This window comes from Ovis aries, chromosome 2 (assembly GCF_016772045.2).
Source record: "Ovis aries strain OAR_USU_Benz2616 breed Rambouillet chromosome 2, ARS-UI_Ramb_v3.0, whole genome shotgun sequence".
In the NCBI taxonomy this organism is placed as follows: Eukaryota; Metazoa; Chordata; class Mammalia; order Artiodactyla; family Bovidae; genus Ovis; species Ovis aries.
This window is the reverse complement of record NC_056055.1, coordinates 13,013,881-13,034,075: the sequence shown is the minus strand read 5'-3', so window position 1 is coordinate 13,034,075 and position 20,195 is coordinate 13,013,881. Positions and strand designations below refer to the sequence as shown.

At 40.6% G+C, this 20,195-nt stretch overlaps 1 protein-coding gene across 1 annotated transcript in view; it reads right to left on the bottom strand.

Moving 5' to 3' along the window:
• Nucleotides 1-15,380, bottom strand: part of TXNDC8 (thioredoxin domain containing 8) — a 36,685-nt gene extending 21,305 nt beyond the window's left edge. Inside the window, exons 1-3 of the mRNA XM_012113672.4 lie at nucleotides 15,357-15,380; nucleotides 12,260-12,364; nucleotides 3,731-3,790 (exon numbers count right to left, since the gene is read on the bottom strand). Coding sequence (XP_011969062.1) covers nucleotides 3,731-3,790; nucleotides 12,260-12,364; nucleotides 15,357-15,380 — 189 coding nt within the window. The remainder of the gene's footprint in view (nucleotides 1-3,730; nucleotides 3,791-12,259; nucleotides 12,365-15,356) is intronic.
• Nucleotides 15,381-20,195: the final 4,815 nt, after the last annotated feature.

Sequence of the window (20,195 nt, the reverse complement as noted above, 5' to 3'; positions counted from 1 at the left end):
CTGCAAGGAGATCCAACCAGTTCATTCTGAAGGAGATCAGCCCTGGGATTTCTTTGGAAGGAATGATGCTAAAGCTGAAGCTCCAGTACTTTGGCCACCTGATGCGAAGAGTTGACTCATTGGAAAAGACTCTGATGCTGGGAGGGATTGGGGGCAGGAGGAGAAGGGGACAACCCAGGATGAGATGGCTGGATGGCATCACAGACTCAATGGACACGAGTCTGAGTGAACTCCGGGAAATGGTGATGGACAGGGAGACCTGGCGTGCTGCGATTCATGGGGTCGCAAACAGTTGGACACGACAGAGCGACTGAACTGAACTGAACTGAACTCAAAGGTCTCTTTACAACTCACACTTAGACATGGAGTGGTATATTGTGCATTTTAAGTAAGGCTTATGTGTTTCTTTCTTATATGCCTTACACCTTCTTTTCCCTGCCCATTTCTGTAAAAGATTTTGCAGTCATGAGAAAAGAAAATATATAAGAATCCCAACTGTTCTAATCCATTACAATCTGATTTCAAGTATCACTTTTTTGTTTATCTTGTTTAAGAGTCAAGCAAAAGTTAGCCACCCACAGTTCAGTTCAGTCGCTCAGTTGTGTCTGACTCTTTGCAACCCCATGGACTACAGCACACTAGGTCTCCCTGTCCACTGCCAACTCCCAGAGTTTATTCAAATCCATGTCCATTCAGTTGGTGGTACCATCCAGCCACTGCATCCTCTGTCGTCCCCCTTTCCTCCTGCCTTCAGTCTTTCCCAGCTTCAGGGTCTTTTCAAATGAGTCAGTTCTTCGCATCGGGTAGCCAAAGTATTGGAGTTTCAGCTTCAGCATCAGTCCTTCCAATGAATATTCAGGACTGATCTCCTTTAGGATGGACTGGTTGGATCTCCTTGCAGTCCAAGGGACTCTCAAGCGTCTTCTCCAATACCACAGTTCAAAAGCATCAATTCTTTGGCACTCAGCTTTCTTTATAGTCGAACTCACATCTATATATGACTACTGGAAAAACCATAGCTTTGACTAGATGGAACTTTGTTAGCAAAGTAATGTCTCTGCTTTTTAATATGCTGTCTGGGTTGGTCATAACTTTCCTTCCAAGGAACAAGCGTCTTTTAATTTCATGGCTGTTCACAGGATCAAAACAAATCTTTCCCCTACTGCCCACCCCTACTCCCAACACACACTAAATGATAATTTTCATGACCACAGTAATGACAACAATGAATACATTATTAGAAAACTGCATTTTGTCTCACCTTAAGAGACAAAGAGCTATAAAAATCAAAAAGTAAAACAGTAAGTAATGCTTCTGAGGATATGAAGAAATAAGAAACCTCTTACATTGCTGGTGGAAATGTAAGATGGTGTAGTACTTTGTATGATAATTTATAAATTCCTCAATAAGTTAAATATAGAGTTGTCATATGACCCAATAATCCCACTCCTAGATATATAGCCAAGAGAAATGAAAATATATGCTTAAATGTTTATGTCAATATTAGTCATAATACCCCAAAGTCGCAAACAAACCAAATGTCCATAAAAGAGTAAATGGATAAAAAAGAGGTAGTAAATTATTCAGAATAAAAGGGAATGGAATACTGATACATGCTACATCATGGATAAATCTTGCAAACTTATGTTAAGTGAGAGAAGCCAGTCACAAAAGACCACATTTTCTATTATTCCATTTATATGAAATGGCCAGAGTAAGCAAGTCTACAGAGAAGGTAGACTAGCAGTTATCTAGGCTTGAGGTGGTGGATAGAGGCGACTAGGGGGCATGACTACTAAAGGGGGCATATTTCTTTTTGGAGTTGTAAATACCTTCTAAAATTGATTGTACTGATAGCTGCACAAGTCTTTGAATATCTGACAGATAATAATCCTAGCTGTTTATTCTCAATGCATGGTACATGATTCAGCGTAAAGGACAATTAAACACTGTCACACTTTGAGGGAAATAGAAAAATGGAACTTTTATTACATTCTGGGTATGATGCCATATATTTTGTGTCTTTTATTTTTTCATATTCTGTTAAATATTATTACTTTGTTTTACATATAGAGAAACTGACATTTATAGAGGTTAACAGATAAGTGGTCACAAAACTGTTAAAGGGCAGAATGGTCAAATAATAGATTGTTTAATTAAAAAGCTCAAATTCAATCCAATGTATGCACAGGCCACTTATTACTGCTATTTTTCCTCATTTTAAAATAACAAATACTAGGAAGAATAAGTTTTTAGACACATTGTATGTATTAATAAGCACATGTTGATTGAAAACTTGAGGCTGATTATTTGGCAGGGGTGGGGGCAGCGGGGCTGGGGTAAGGAAGAAAGACTCTAGAGAAGAAAGGGAAAGCTTTCCTGGAATTCCCTGTGATGCTTAAAATACTCCACACACACACAAACAGAACTCCACAAAAAGCATAAGCTATAGAAAGGGGAAAGCAAGGTACGTAAAAATGTCTGTAATGCACAGAATTGGATTTTAGAAATTTATTAATAATCTATCACAGGGGTGAAATTAAAAGATGCTTCCTCCTTGGAATGAAAGCTACAACAAACCTAGACAGCATATTAAAAAGAGAAGCATCACTTTACTGACAAAGGCCTGGGCTTCCTGGGTAGCTCCGCTTGTAAAGAATCCTCCTGCAATGCAGGAGACGCTGGTTCTATTCTTGGGTCAGGAAGTTTCCCCTAGAGAAGTGATAGGCTACCCACTCCAGTATTCTTGGGCTTCCCTGGTGGATCAGATGGTAGAGAATCTGCCTGTAGTGCGGGAGACCTGGGTTCAATCCCTGGCTTGGAAAGATTGCCTGGAGGAGGGCATGGCAACCCACTCCAGCATTCTTGCCTAGAGAATCTCCATGGACAGAGGAGCCTGGTAGGCTACAGTCTGCGGAGTCACAAAGAGTCAGACATGACTGAGCAACTAACCACACATGGTTATTTCAGTTGTCATATACAGATGTGAGAGCTGGACCATGAAGAAGGCTGAACAATGAAGAATGGACGCTTTCAAATTGTGGTGCTGGAGAAGACTCTTGAGAGTCTCTTGTATAGCAGGGAGATCAAACCAGTCAATCCTAAAAGAAGTCAACCCTTTCAATATTCATCGGAAAGGCTGATGCTGAAGCTCTAATACTTTGGCCACCTAATGCAAAGAGCGGATTCACTGGAAAATACCCTGATGCTCAGAAAGATTGAAGGCAAAAGGAGACGAGGGCAGCAGATCATGAGATGGTTAGACAACATCACCAACTCAATGGACATGAGCTGGAGAAAACTCCAGGAGATAGTGAAGGATAGAGGAGCCTGGTGTGCTGCAGTCCATGGGGTCACAAAGAGTCAGACACAGCTTAGCAACTGAAGAACAACAACAGGGGTGAAAACCATTTTTCACTTTGAGCCCAACTCTAACTAACTGGTATTGTCTGTCTAGAGCAACTCTGTTGGGTAGGACTATGGGGCAGAGTCAAGAGCAATTGATGAAAAACACTGGACTGATCAGTGAATTCTACCATAGTATGGGAGAAGGGTACATAGCGGGAGAGCCACATATTTGTTGTCTTTTAAAGAATACAAAACATACAAAAACCTTATGAGGGCGTTTACTACTTCATTACACTTCAAATTGCTTGTATAATCACTGAGACAGCATTTCAACATCACACTGGATTTTATGAATCTACAAGGAGGGATTTAAGATTCTTACCCGAGCATTGTCCACATCCACATTAGCAAACATGACGCTTCGGTATTGCACAGACATTGCCTTCAAAAGAATAAAAATTTGCCATTAGCTTTATGTTAAGATTAAATCACACACTAGCAGTGTCTTTTAGCAAAAGCAAGAACCAAACAGAAGAGCTGAGAAAGAGAGCTAAGCATCATCCTGACACTACTGCCTAGAATCTTAAGGACAGAAGTCAAGGGCTGGGTGTTGCCAAAGTCAAGCAAAGATCAATGGCAGAACCAGAGTCTAAAGTCTGTGTTATGTATCAAAACTAGATTTCCCAGAATACTCTGCCAGTTGTCTTCCTGTTAGGTTCTGCCAATGGGAAGCATTTGCAAGAAAATGGAAAATGGGAATAGGGAAAAACAACTCTTCTCTGCTTCTGTTCCAGACATTCTGGAAGCATCTTTGACAGTGGTGGAGATAATGGTAGTGGTATAATGGGTGTACGGTAATGGATGCAGAAGCAGCCTGTAAATGTCAGCTCCTGGGATAGTCTTTTTTTCCAGACAGCTGTGCTTATTCTTTAAAGGTACCTAGTGGCATATTGATTTGTTTGCATTAACATCATATCTCAAGCATTCCCACCGACCTGTTTCAAATGAAACCTCTCTTCCATGGTGGTGTGAGGTGTCTGGAGCATGGCCAAGTGGAGGCAACAACAGACAGAGCTGTCACTGGGGGCTGCTCCCAGGACAGGCAGGAAGCAGCATGATATGAACTGATTAGGTGGACAGTAGGTGCAGAGCTCTGCTGAAGGGATTCTCTCCAATTGTATATCCATGGACTGTGCCCTAAGTGGGAGCTCTTTCTTCAGTGGTTCATCAGGATGGGGAAATGGGGGGAAAACTCTTGGATAATAAATATGGAGGCCTTTGATATTTTAGAGTACTTTTCAGATTAAAAAATAGAGGCTGATTTTGATCAGCAGCATCTCCATGCCTGGCAGGAAGATGGTGCTGCCCAGGAACTCTGGGGAAACTGACTTGTATTTTTCAAGTTTAAGATATATGGATGCTCCCTGGTAGCAGTCAGGCAGGGAAATGGATTTGACAGATATGGACATCTGATTCCAGAGTCAGGTTCTATTGATGAACTTTTCAGAGTCTCCCAAGTCTGGCAGGAAATGGATAGGGTCGTCATTTTCCTATTGAGTAGTAGCCAGAAGACCTGGTACAGATGTGGGTTTCCTGCTAGACTGCCTTCCCTCTCTATTCCATACCATCCACAATGGACCATCCTCTGTCCTCAACAAAAACTCCTCCTTCTGCTCTATTCTTCCTCCCATACAATCTGTTACCATCTCGTCACCTATTCTGTTGATCTTAACTCTAAATTGTCTCCTGAATTTGATCTTTCCTTTCTCCTCCCCAAACCACCACCTTAGTTCTGGTAAACCCATCACTGACATTGTTGTTAAACTTGGATTACCTGCCTCAGCCTTTCCAACCCATTCTTACACAAACTGCCAAAAGTATTTCCCCCAAATTCACAGCTGATCATTCCAAAACCCTTAACACTCTTCTTTATGACTCTGCTGCTGCTGCTAAGTTGCTTCAGTTGTGTCTGACTCTGCGCAACCCCATAGATGGCAGCCCACCAGGTTCCACCGTCCCTGAGATTCTCCAGGCAAGAACACTGGAGTGGGTTGCCATTTCCTTCTCCAATGCATGAAAGTGAAAAGTTAAAGTGAAGTCGCTCAGTTGTGTCTGACTCTTTGCAACCCCATGGACTGTAGCCCACCAGGCTCCTCCGTCCATGGGATTTTCCAGGCAAGAATGCTGGAGTGGGGGTGCCATTGCCTTCTCCGTTATGACTCTACAGCAACTCACTAAGCTATAATACAAGGGTCTTATCCCTCTGGGCTCAGCTTCCTTCTCAAGGCTCATGGTTGCCACTTCCACTGTATAAACTGAAAGCTAGCCTCACAGAGTACTTGCCTTCTCATGATCACACCATGCAATTTCTCAACAAATTTATAATTTCCCTTTTCTCAAAAATGCTCTTTTTGGGGATCTATGCTTGGTGATTCTCTTAGCCCAGAGTCAGCAATCTTCACCCTATACACCAAATCCAGGACTCCACATGGTCTCATAAATAAAATTTCAGTGGAACACGTTTGCCCATTTATTGCCATCGCTAGCTTTTGTGCTACAACACCAAAGCTGAGTATATATAATATAGACCATACAGCCCATAAACCTGAAAATATTGACTATCTTTAACCTCTGCAGACAAGGTTGCTGGCCCTTGCTTTCAGTCCTCAAGGCGCAGATCAAATGGGACCATGGAATTCACTTAAAAGACTTAAAAGCTTGAAATCACTTCTTAAAAACTACTTTTGGTTATGATTTACTTTTTTCTTGTTACCAGGCATCCTTTAGTAGAGACTCTGGGCAGTCAACTTTCAGTTTTTGTGTATTTGAAAATATCTTGGATTCTTCCCCACCTAGAGTAACGGTGTAGTCAGCTTACTTCCATTCCACCTTTCTGCAGAGCCTGGAAAAGGGAAAAGGGAAAGATTCCTCGGATTCCCTTGCAGCTAGAGTTCTGGATGCAAACTGGTTTCACCAATGAGACGCATGCAGGTAAGACTGGGAAGGCAGAAGTGAGATGGAGCTATTTTCTTTTTGTCTTTGGATGTTCCTGCTGGAGAGCAAGATCATGAGTGTTTTTGTGCTGGAGGTAGCAGCAGCTGTACTAAAGGGTCCAGTGGCCCAGCATCAGCTTCCAGATTCTGGTTCTAACTCCCCAGCTGCTATTGTTGTTGTTTATTTCTCCCAGTAGTGGCCTCTTGTCTCCTCTCATATCTCATTATGGCAAAGTTAGGATCCTCTCAAATGGGTCTGTGGTGCTAATGATTTTATGAGCATTTGATTCCTCATATTAAAGTTTTTTTTTCCTGTCTAATTTGGTTCCTGTTTCCAGTTTTTGAGCTCTGACTGATACAGTGCCCTAGAGTAATAAAAGCCTTTTCTCCAAACCCATTATGTACTCTGGGTTTTTAGAAAATGACACAGAATACATAAACACATTCTCTTGTAAAAGTTCAAACATCACAAGAAAAATAAAGCAAAATATGAAATTTCCCTATTCTCAATCCTACTCCAATTTTCACTCCCTTTCATGAAAAAAAAATCATTTGCTATGCATTTTCTGCTCCTCTTTGTCTACATATATACTCATATATACACACACAGATACATGCTGCGTGCTTAGTTGCTCATTCGTGACCCCATGGACTGTAGCCCGCCAGGCTCCTCTGTCCATGGGGATTCTCCAGGCAAGAATACTAGAGTGGTTTGCTGTGCTCTCCTCCAGGGGTCTTCCCAACCCAGGGATCGAACCCAGGTCTTCCATATTGCAGGCAAATTCTTTACTGTCTGAGCCACCAGGGAGTCCTGGTATATGTGTATATATATATATATATACATGTATGTATATTTATCTCTCCTTTACATAAATGGTACTTTTATATTTTTATATTCTTTATTTATATATAAGTACATATTTATATTTGTCTCTGTATATTTATCTCTATGTGTATATATATATATATATTTATCTCTGCTTTACATAAATGGTACTATAGTCCATAAATTTTCCTATATTGTCCTCTTTTTAGTTAATTCTATGTTGTCTTGGAGAGAATTCCATCATTATGTATGGGTCTACTTGACTCTCTTTATCATCTGAATAGTATTTCAGAGTGTGGATACACCCAAGTTAAAAACAAGACAAAACAAAACTGTGTGTGCATCAGTCTGGATTCCAACAGAAAACAGCACGTTCAAGTTAGGATAATTTAGGGAAGTTTATCACCAAAGGGCTAAATATAAATAACTATAAAGTTAAGAATGGGTGTGGAGGAGCTGTGAGAGCCTGGACACAATGGTGGCAGAGACTTTACCATCCTCAGGGCCTAAAGGTATGAAGGGAAGAAGGGGTCACTAAGCCTGAGCCTAAAATGCCTTGTTGGCCAATGAAATCTGATCAGCTTTGACTTTCAAGCAGGTGAGGATATTTATACTCCTAAAGCTAAACAATGGAGAGCCTTAAGTTTTAAGTGTCTGAATAGAGAGGCCTGCCAGATATTAAAATATTCTCTGTAGATATTCTAATAATCTTAGGCACAGAATAGATGTTGATATGTGAACCATGAACTTTCAGATGTTCAAGCTGGATTTAGAAAAGGCAGAGGAACCAGAGATCAAACTGCCAACATCATCAAAAAAGCAAGAGAGTTCCAGAAAAACATATATTTCTGCTTTATTGACTATGCCAAAGCCTTTGACTGTGTGGATCGCAACAAACTCTGGAAAATTCTTAGAGATGGGAATACCAGACCACCTGACCTGCTTCCCAAGAAATCTGTATGCAGGTCAAGAAGCAACAGTTAGAACTGGACACGAACAACAGACTGGTTCCAAATAGGAAAAGGAGTACATCAAGGCTGTATATTGTCACTCTGCTTATTTAACTTATATGCAGAGTACATCATGCAAAATGCAAGGCTGGATGAAGCACAAGCTGGAATTAAGATTGCCGGGAAAAGTATCAATAACCTCAGATATACAGATGATACCACTCTTATAGCAGAAAGCGAAGATCTAAAGAGCCTCTTGATGAAAGTGAAAGAGGAGAGTGAAAAAGTTGGCTTAAAACTCAACATTCAGAAAACTAAGATCATGGCAGCTGGCCCCATCACTTCACGGCAAACAGAAGGGGAAACAATGGAAACAGTGGCTGACTTTATTTTCTTGGGCTCCAAAAATCACTGCAGATGGTGACTGCAGCCATGAAATTAAAAGACACTTGCTACCTGGAAGAAAAGTTATGACCAACCTAGACAGCATATTAAAAAGCAGAGACTACTTTGTCAACAAAGGTCCGTCTAGTCAAGGCTATGGTTTTTTCAGTAGTCATGTATCGATGTGAGAGTTGGACTATAAAGAAAGCTGAGTGCTAAAGAACTGATTCAGCTTTTGAACTGTGGTGCTGGAGAAGACTCTTGAGAGTCCTTTGGACTACAAGAAGATCCAATCAGCCAGTCCTAAAGGAAATAAATTCTGAATATTCATTGGAAGGACTGATGTTGAAGCTGAAACTCCAATACTTTGGCCACCTGATGTGAAGAACTGATTCACTGGAAAAGACTCTGATGCTGGGAAAGATTGAAGGTGGAGGGAGAAGGGGATGACAGAGGATAAGATAGTAGGATGGAATCACTGACTCGATGGACATAAGTTTGAGTGAGCTCCAGGATGATGGACAGGGAACCCTGGCGTGCTGCAGTCCACGGGGTCACAAAGAGTCAGACACGACTGAGTGACTGAACTGAACTGATGTCATATAGCGAATATCTTTATCTGAATACGTGTCTTTTAAATATCAAAGTTTATGACTGGTTAGAATGAATTCAAGTAGACTTAAGAGTTTAAGTAAAAAAATTGAAATGTTAGAAACCCTGCTGAAAAATAATAGATTTTCAGTTGTGTAGAGAAAACGGAACTTTATAATTAAGGTAGGAGATTGCATAGAATGGACCGTAAATGTGAAACTCCTATGCAGTAAGGAGAAATGAAGAGGAAATGTCCTGAGTTTCTTTCTGCAGCATGTTGTACACTCCCCCCACCAAATGGTGTAAACACTTAAATGGGGTAACAGAAAAATTAACTAGATGAAACACTGTATAGACATGAAAATTATAATCTGGAGAGTTGATAAAAACATAAGCAATGTGTATACAGAAAAAGACCTGACTATAAATATACGATTACAATTAAGTAGAATATTTTACAAAGAAATTTTATAAAGGAGCTCAGATATGAAAGGAATAAGTAAGACATAGGATTTCTTCTGATAATAGGGTTGAAGGATTCAGTTCCGTTCAGTCACTCAGTCGTGTCTGACTCTTTGCGACCCCATGAATTGCAGCACGCCAGGCCTCCCTGTCCATCACCATCTCCCGGAGTTCACTCAGACTCGCGTCCATCGAGTCAGTGATGCCATCCAGCCATCTCATCCTCTGTCGTCCCCTTCTCCTCCTGCCCCCAATCCTTCCCAGCATCAGGGTCTTTTCCAATGAGTCAACTCTTCGCATGAGGTGGCCAAAGTACTGGAGCTTCAGCTTTAGCATTATTCCTTCCAAAGAAATCCCAGGGTTGATCTCCTTCAGAATGGACTGGTTGGATCTCCTTGCAGTCCAAGGGACTCTCAAGAGTCTTCTCCAACACCACAGTTCAAAAGCATCAATTCCTCGGTGCTCAGCCTTCTTCACAGTCCAACTCTCACATCCATAAGTGACCACAGGAAAAACCATACCCTTGACTAGATGGACCTTAGTTGGCAAAATAATGTCTCTGCTTTTCAATAGGGTTGAAGGATTGGGGGTAGTTTATTCTTTTTTATTATAGTTTAAAAAATACCATGTTCATCTGTAATCTATTCCAATATTTGGAAGTTCTGAACACTAGAACTTTGGTAAAATGTCATTATTATGAATAATCCATTGCTTTATGCAATTGTACTCTTTTGCACATTTTGATGATCCTTGTAGAATTATCCACAAACAAACAGCATTAATCTGGTGTGTATACTAATGATCTAATTAGATCTCACTGAATTATCTTCAGGTTAAGCAGGATGCTTCCAAAAAAAAACTATGATTCCATGGAGAAGATTTTAAATGTAATTAGGTCCCATTTGTTTATTTTTGTTTTTATTTCCATTACTTTAGAAGATGGATCTAAAATGATATTGTTGTAATTTATGTCAAAGAGTGTTCTGCCTATATTTTCCTTTATGGTATTTGGATTTACATTTAGATCTTTAATCCATTTTGATTATTATTTTAATACCATTTTTATATGGTGCTAGTGTGGAAGAGGAACTAAAAAGCTTCTTGATGAAAGTGACAGAGGGGAGTGAAAAAGTTGGCTTAAAGCTCAACATTCAGAAAACTAAGATCATGGCATCTGGTCCCATCACTTCATGGGAAATAGATGGGAAACAGTGGAAACAGTGTCAGACTTTATTTTTTGAGGCTCCAAAATCACTGCAGATGGTGACTGCAGCCATGAAATTAAAAGACACTTACTCCTTGGAAGCAAAGTTATGACCAACCTAGATAGCATATTGGAAAGCAGAGGCATTACTTTGCCAACAAAGGTCCGTCTAGTCAAGGCTATGGTTTTTCCAATGGTCATGCATGGATGTGAGAGTTGGACTGTGAAGAAAGCTGAGTGCCAAAGAATTGATGCTTTTGAACTGTGGTGTTGGAGAAGACTCTTGAGAGTCCCTTGGACTGCAAGGAGATCCAACCAGTCCATTCTGAAGGAGATCAGCCTTGGGTGTTCTTTGGAAGGAGTGATGCTAAAGCTGAAACTCCAGTACTTTGGCCACCTCATGCAAAGAGTTCACTCATTGGAAAAGACTCTGATGCTGGGAGGGACTGGGGGCAGGAGGAGAAGGGGACGACAGAGGATGAGATGGCTGGATGGCATCATGGACTCGATGAACGTGAGTCTGAGTGAACTCTGGGAGATGGTGATGGACAGGGAGGCCTGGCGTGCTGCGATTCATGGGGTCACAAACAGTCAGACATGACTGAGTGACTAACCTGAACTGAACTGAGTGAATGCTATAATTTCATTCTTTTACATCTAGCTGTCCAGTTTTCTGAGCACCACTGACTGAAGAGACTGTATAGTCTCTTCTCCATTGTATAGTCTTGCCTCTTGATAAACTGATCTTGATAAATTGATCATAGGTATGTGGGTTTATTTCTGGGCTTTCTATCCTGTCCCATTGATCTACATGTTTGCTTTTGTGCCAGTACCATGCTGTTTTGATTACAATAGCTTTGTAGTATAGTCTGAAGTCAGGGAGCTTTATTCCTCCAACTCCAATTTTCTTTCTGAAGATTGCTATTTGCTTTTTTTGTTTCCATGCAAATTTATAAAAATTTTGTTCTAGCTCTGTGAAGAAAGCCATTGGCAATTTGATGAGGACTGCATTGAATCTGTAGATTGCCTTGGGTAGTACAATTATTTTAAAACAAACTTATGCTTACTAACGGAGAAAGGAGGGGGAGGGATAAATTAGGAAGTTTGTGTTGGGATTATTTATTGGGATTAACACATACATACTGATATACATAAAACAAATAACCAACAAGGACTAGAGGCACTATATTCAATATTTTATAATAACTTATAAGCAAAAAGAATATGAAAAACATATCTCTATCTCTATATCCCTATCTATCTATCTAACTGAATCACTGTGCTGTATGCTTGAAACTAACACAACACTGTAAATCAGCTATCCATCAATAAAATTTTAAAAATTAAAATAAAAATAGTAATAAAGAAGTGGGCACTAAGTGGGAGAAAAACTATCACCCCATAATGGCTCATAACTGCCAAACTTTTAAGATTTATTGGGAAAACTATTCGAGGGCTTTAAATCCCTTCTAAAAAACTGTGAAATAGACATGATACTTACATGAAAAACAGGATAAATCCTTTTGCAAGGACCACACCATCTTGCTGAGAATTCAACTACCACAAGTTTGTTTCCAGCAGCTTTCAAAAACGCTTTAAATTCATCCTGAGACCAGAACATAAATGAAGAAATGTGTACAGTCACTGAATCTCATATAGTCATGCAAGGCACAAAATGACAGCATAGTTATGGTGCCCTACACCATTGTTCTACAGGGGACCCCATCTTTCCTAAATGTCCCTGCGAGCATATATATATTTATCTTCCTAAGTATGCATAAATGATGATAAATCCACACAAAACCTTTCAGTTCAGTTCAGTCAGTCACGTCCAACTCTTTGCGACCCCACAAAAACTTCAGGATTCTATTTACCAGATGGATTGGTAATGATGGTTGATAATGGCTGGATACCTCTGGTAAGAGACTGAGATCAGTCAATGAGAGATGAGGGGTAGAGGGTGAGGATGAATGGGTGTTCAAGGTGGATATCTACACCTGATTTTGTAAAGCAAGGACCTAAACACGCATTAACAGAGAATTCTAAACAGAGAGCTAATTTAGCACCTTTAATCATTTCTTGTTTTTGTTTTTTTTGGGGGGAGGAGAGGCTGATCATTATTAAAGCTATAGTTAAAACCATACATTTAAGGATAAGACATGCTTCTTGCTGAATGTCTTAAGTGAATTTTCTATCAGCTCTCTGTATCATCTAAATAAAGTAAGGTTTTCCTTCTGGGACCTCATGTCATGGTATCTATGCTTGATTGCTTTGTGAACAATGTCCTACACTACTTATTTCATTCATGACTTGGCTTTCCAACAAGTCCCCTACAGAGCTCAATCCTGATTCACTTCGGTGCCTTCATGGCCCCTAAGTGGCACATGGTAAGTACTCAGGGAGCATTTAGTTGACTAAATGAATAATCTGCTAATACACCATGTTCTGCTCAGGATTTATTTTTCCTTTTCTCACTGGAATTGCAATAATAGTACCTAATTTACTCTGTGGCTGGTATTCTCTTCCTTAATCTTTACAGGGAAGAGAATGCAATAATACTGCATACCTTATGCAGTATTATTATTATTATTATTATCCCCATTTCACAGATGAATAAAATAACATTTTAAAACTTTCTCAAGGTCAACCAGCTGGTGAGTGTCATAGTTGGGATTACTAACCTTACTAGTTTGACTCCAAGGTCCATTTCCTTAACCACTATAGAAAATTGCCTCCTGAGTTCTTTATGGTAATGGAGCTCACTTTCTCTCTCTCTCTCTCTCTAGCCCAAATGCCATCCTTCACTCATCCCTGGACCACTAATTAAGATGGAGGGGTGGGATCAGTAATTGAGTTAAATCAATGGGGGCCTATCACTGGAAATAGGGATGGGATTCATTCCATACAGATGGAATACACTCTATAATAGGGGAGTCCTGACAATTACACTGTCATTTGATTTACTTTCAGGAGGTGAAACTGATGACTCAAAGAAGACACGTTCTTCCTTTAATAATATGCCTCCAAGAGAGAAGTGATTAACTTTTCAGAGAGCCACACCACCTCCACTTCTCACTTGCTTCTGAAGTTTTAAGTTAGATGTCATCCTCAGAAACCCCCAGCTCTTCACTTCCCAGTAGTTGTTAGGGTATAAACTGACCTAGTTGGTCCCACGAACTTGACTTGGCTAAGTTCTCTGTAGGTAATACTCCCATGGTACAGAGTGATCCCACATGTACCAGGTAAGGCCTACTCTGTGCTGGGTACTGGACACACTGCTAGGATACAGCATGGACTTTTACATTCCACCCCCTCCCTTCATGAAGTCTGCATTTAGGGGAAAGTCAACAGTAAGATAAGTGAAATATATAGTAAATTTGTGATCACTGCAAATAAAGAAAAAAAGTGAAAGTCGCTCAGTTGTGTCCAACTCTTTGCGACCCCATGGACTATACAGTCCACAGAATTCTCCAGGCCAGAATACTGGAGTCGGCAGCCGTTCCCTTCTCCAGGGGATCTTTCCCAACCCAAGGATCAAACCCAGGTCTCCCACATTGCAGGTGGATTCTTTACCAGTTGAGCCACCAGAGAAGCCCAAAGAAAGAAAGGAGAAGAATAAAAGAAGAAGGAAGGATGAGAGCTGGATTACATTTGCAGTCTGGGTGGCCAAGGACCACCTGGATGTAATATTTGAATGAAGGCATAAAGGACACAATAGGTCCTCAGAATAGGTACCTAAGAAGATGGAGAGGGCTTCTCTGTGAGATTCCCAGGAAACCAAAAAAAAAAAAAAAAGAAAAGAAAACAATTAGTAAAATCATTAGCAAGTGTATGCTATTTTAAAAGATGGCCATACCTTCTTTCAATCTGGTTGGTCTCATATTTGTGATCTTAAACACAAGCGTGTTTGGGAAAGTGTCAAAAGTCTAAGTCTGAAGGTGCTAGTGGAGGGAAGACCCAGGCCCTACACATCCCCCTTCCCTCCGGCTCCTGGTCCCTCTGAAATGAGTGGGTGTCAGAATGTCTGGATGCTAATGCATGCTTCACCTCTCTACTCTTTTAAAGGCAATTTTCTTCTTTATAAATAATTATCCCTGGCCTTTACATGTATTGAGATCTGCTGCAGCAGTACCACTGGACAGTGGATGGAAAGTGGCTCTATGAAATACCACCTCAACAATTATTAATGCCCCCATTCCATTCTACAGGCATGTCTAGGGGTTCTCTTTCCTAGAATAAGAGGAAAATGTGGACTATTGTACTTCCAGAAAAATTTCCAGGTACAACCAAGGTAAAATCGGTGGGATCAGATACAGAATGGGATGTTACAAGCTGGTCTGGATCTAGCTAGAGAAAAAGCAAGAAATGAGAAGCAGGAAGGGATAAAGCTCTTTCTGATCAACTTTGCTCTTGGCTATTCTCCAGAGAATGCCATCCCTCAAGAGAAAGCATGAAGAAAAAGCATTAAAAAAACAAACTCTTCTTGCCTCGGAGCAACAAAGGAGTACTGCATGGAGGAAATATTACTTAAAGCTAATCAAATCTGCTCTCAAGACGGTCTCTTTTGAAATACTTCTTGAAGCCAAATAAATACTTGCCATGTCTTTAATATTCTGCACCATGATTTACACCTGGGAATTGCTGACAAAACTCTTCTGTTGGTTCAGTTGGCAGACTGTAGCTGTCTCTTACCAATTATAGGATCCTGGCCGGAGTATAAGGGTACCTTCTCTATGACATCACTGAACATGACATCTTAGAACCTAGAACTTTGGAAGACATGGAGCTAATTTCATTTTTATGCCATAACTACTTGGTCAGTATGTGGTCAGTAAGAATTGGACAACTGCTGGCCTTGTGTGCAGAATCAATAACGTGTCTGTCTCTTTTTAATCTCCTACTACCTATTTCCATGCATCTCCTTCCCTCTCCCAGTCCTGGCAACCACCAAATAAGAAATAACCAAGGTATTCATCTATTAAATAGATGAAAGTTATTTTCATTTAGGATTTTGAAGGAATTATTTTACAGTTGAGAAAGATACTAAAGCCTTAATTCTAAAATAATGCTTCTTGTAAATTTGTTTTTTTGAGTCCCAGATCCCCTAAACTTTGTTATTCTGCCTTAATTATTTAGGAGGTAGTGAAATTTCACTCTTATGGACTGACTGGACCAGGGGTTGGCAGACTTTTCCTGTCAAGAACCAGATAATATTGGGGGCTTTATGAACAACATGCAGTTGTTGGTTCATATTCTTCGTTTTTACAATCTTTTAAAATGTAAATATTTTTAACTGCTGGGCTTTATAAAAACAGCAGCAACTCCTCAAACCTTCTTCAGAGTAACAGCAACCACCACTACTAGCTGAAATCCCAGCAAAATTATTCTTTCTAGCTTTTTCATTCCTCCATTCAGCCTTCTCAGGAATGAATTATCTGCCTTTCTTTTGTGTGTGTGTGTGCTAGATGAAAAACTATGAATATTTCTTGTATAGCTTCAGCCAAATTGTTTTTTGTAGCAGATATTTGTCACTTGTTTTCTAGTACCCATTTCTTCCTCTTTCTACTAAAATACCCTGATTTTCTGTGGGCAAATTTATCCCTCCCCCATTTTATTGCAGCTATGCAGTTTGTATGGGATTACTCTAACCCTAAATCCAGGGTTCAACCCTGATGATTTTTTATTTTTTTGGCCAAACCACGTGGCTGGGAGATCTTAGCTCCCTGGCCATGGATCAAACTCATGCCCCTGCAATGGAAGCATAGATCTCTAACAACTGGGAGACCAGGGAACTCCCTTGACCTAATGATCTTAATCCAACCAACAATCCTATATTTAGACCAAGGGTTAGATCTGATAGACAGAGTGCCTGATGAATTATGGACGGAGGTTCGTGACATTGTACAGGAGACAGGGATCAAGACCATCCCCATGGGAAAGGAAGGCCAAAAAGCAAAATGGCTGTCTGAGGAGACCTTACAAATAGCTGTGAAAAGAAGAGAAGCAAAAAGCAAAGGAGGAAAGGAAAGATATAAGCATCTGAATGCAGAGTTCCAAAGAATAGCAAGGAGAGATAAGAAAGCCTTCCTCAATGATCAATGCAAAGAAATAGAGGAAAACAGCAGAATGGGAAAGACTAGAGATCTCTTTAAGAAAATTAGAGATACCAAGGGAACATTTCATGCAAAGATGGGCTCGATAAAGGACAGAAATGGTATGGACCTAACAGAAGCATAAGATATTAAGAGGAGGTGGCAAGAATACATGGAAGAACTGTACAAAAAGATCTTCATGACCCAGATCATCACGATGGTGTGATCACTCACCTAGAGCCAGACATCCTAGAGTGTGAAGTCAAGTGGGCCTTAGAAAGCATCACTACGAACAAAGCTAGTGGAGGTGATAGAATTCTAGTTGAGCTATTTCAAATCCTGAAAGATGATGCTGTGAAAGTGCTGCACTCAATATGCCAGCAAATGTGGAAAACTCAGCAGTAGCCACAGGTCTGGAAAAGGTCAGTTTTCATTCCAATCCCAAAGAAAGGCAATGCCAAAAATGCTCAAACTACTGCACAATTGCACTCATCTCAGACGCTAGTAAAGTAATGCTCAGGATTCTCCAAGCCAGGTTTCAGCAATACGTGAACTGTGAACTTCCAGATGTTCAAGCTGGTTTTAGAAAAAGGCAGAGGAACCAGAGATCAAATTGCCAACACCCGCTGGATCATGGAAAAAGCAGGAGAGTTCCAGAAAAAATTCTACTTTATTGACTATGCCAAAGCCTTTGACTGTGTGGATCACAATAAACTGTGGAAAATTCCTCAAGAGATGGGAATACCAGACCACCTGACCTGCCTCTTGAGAAACCTATATGCAGGTCAGGAGGCAACAGTTAGAACTGGACATGGAACAACAGACTGGTTCCAAATAGGAAAAGAAGTACGTCAAGGCTGTATATTGTCACCCTGCTTATTTAACTTCTATGCAGAGTACATCATGAGAAACGCTGGACTGGAATAGGCACAAGCTGGAATCAAGATTGCTGGGAGAAATATCAATAACCTCAGATATGCAGATAACACCACCCTCATGGCAGAAAGTGAAGAGGAACTAAAAAGCCTCTTGATGAAAGTGAAAGAGGAGAGTGAAAAAGTTGGCTTAAAGCTCAACATTCAGAAAACGAAGATCATGGCATCCGGTCCCATCACTTCATGGGAATAGATGGGGAAACAGTGGAAACGGTGTCAGACTTTATTTTTTGGGGCTCCAAAATCACTGCAGATGGTGATTGCAGCCATGAAATTAAATGATGCTTATTCCTTGGAAGAAAAGTTATGACCAACCTAGATAGCATATTGAAAAGAAGAGACATTACTTTGCCAACAAAGGTCTGTCTAGTCAAGGCTATGTTTTTTCCTGTGGTCATGTATGGATGTGAGAGTTGGACTGTGAAGAAAGCTGAGCACCGAAGAATTGATGCTTTTGAACTGTGGTGTTGGAGAAGACTCTTGAGAGTCCCTTGGACTGCAAGGAGATCCAACCAGTTCATCCTAAAGGAGATCAGCCCTGGGATTTCTTTGGAAGGAATAATGCTAAAGCTGAAGCTCCAGTACTTTGGCCACCTCATGCGAAGAGCTGACTCATTGGCAAAGACTCTGATGCTGGGAGGGATTGGGGGCAGGAGGAGAAGGGGATGACAGGATGAGATGGCTGGATGGCATCACTGACTTGATGGATGTGAGTCTGAGTGAACTCCGGGAGTTGGTGATAGACAGGGAGGCCTGGTGTGCTGCGATTCATGGGGTTGCAAAGAGTTGGACAAGACTGAGAGACTGAACTGAACTACCCAAAAGAAGATAAGAAAACAAGAGAAAGCAATTCCTAGCGCTTGTGACAGTTACTGAAATTTCCTCTTTAACTGGATATAAACAAGATGCTGATTGGCAGCTACTACAAAACATGCAGGAACCCAGTCTTTGTGTAATACCAATGTTTCAGATCTTCCCTGTAGCTCAGATGGTAAAGAATCCGCTTGCAATGCATGAGGCCTGGGTTTGATCCCTGGGTTGGGAAGATCCTCTTGAGAAGGGAATGGCTACCCACTCCAGTATTCTGGCCTGGAGAGTCCCATGGACAGAGGAGCCTGGCGGCCTACAGCCCATGGGGTCACAAAGAGTTGGACACGACTGAGGAACTGACACTACTACTACTGTTTCAGAAAGCAGAGAGGAAACCTGGCTTTTAGTTTCTTGGTCCGCAGGATGAAATATTGCCAGAAGTTCAATCAAAGCCTGGAATTTTTGTTTCCATAGACAGCAAATCCCTTTATAGTTTAAACCAAATTAAGTTGGAATTTCTAATAATTACCTGGTAACCACTCAGATACAGTATTATAGAAATTTCTCCACTTGGGTCAAACTGCCAGAACTATGACTCAACATTGCCACTGCTGTTTAAAAAATCTCTCATTCAAGACACACAACAGTAGCGCAAAATCTAACTTTAGGACTGAGGAATCTAATTTCTGTCCTGCAATATGTCCAGACTCAAAATATTCATTACTACTCTGAAATAATTATTTACCAACTGGCATTCCAGTCATCTAAGTTTCTTTCTGAGCTTCCCTAACTGCTTAATATTTATCAAGGGAGAAGGTGGAAGGAAAACAAGCTTTAGACTCAGACAACTGTTATTTTTCCACTTTGCAATACACAAGAGGCACCAGACTTGGATGAAACAATTTGGTTTCAAACCTGAATGCTGCTACTGTGAGCTCTTGAGCAAATGATTGCTTATCTAAGCTTCTATTTCTTTATCTATAAAATGGAGTTAGTGTGCACCTCCTAGGGATATGATGATAATTAACAGATATAAAGAAGTATATTTAAAATGATTATTTCTTTATATCTTTTATAAATATATATGCTTTTATAATTATACAAGATAATTAACAGATATAAACAGATATGAAAAAGAGCTTCTAGCTCAAGTCAGCAAAGGCATGTATCACTCTGGCTTTCCAAGTTTCTACTTCAGAAAGGGTTTTCTTACCTCTTAGTGGACAAAAGGCAAACTGCAAGTCAATATGCTACCTTCTGAGCCGGCAGAGCTCTGAAAAGGAGAAGCAACCTAGGTTGTAAACTAATGTCCACAAGACCCTGATGGCCAACTGTTGGTCATATCAGAGGGTTGACCAACATTTACAAACTGGAATATTTTAGGGATAAACAAAGCCTCTTACTCCTCTCGCAAGGAGTCCTAAGATCTGGCAACCCTGGGCCTCTCCTTCTGCGTTGCATGATGACTGTCAAACGAAGAGCAGTGGTTGCCCTGCTAGAAGGAGCGTGCTCTTTCCAGCTGGGTCCTATCCTCACCATCCTCCATTGCTCCAAGAACCCAAGGTGGGGTAGGAAGATGCCATTTTTGTTGAGGGTGTAC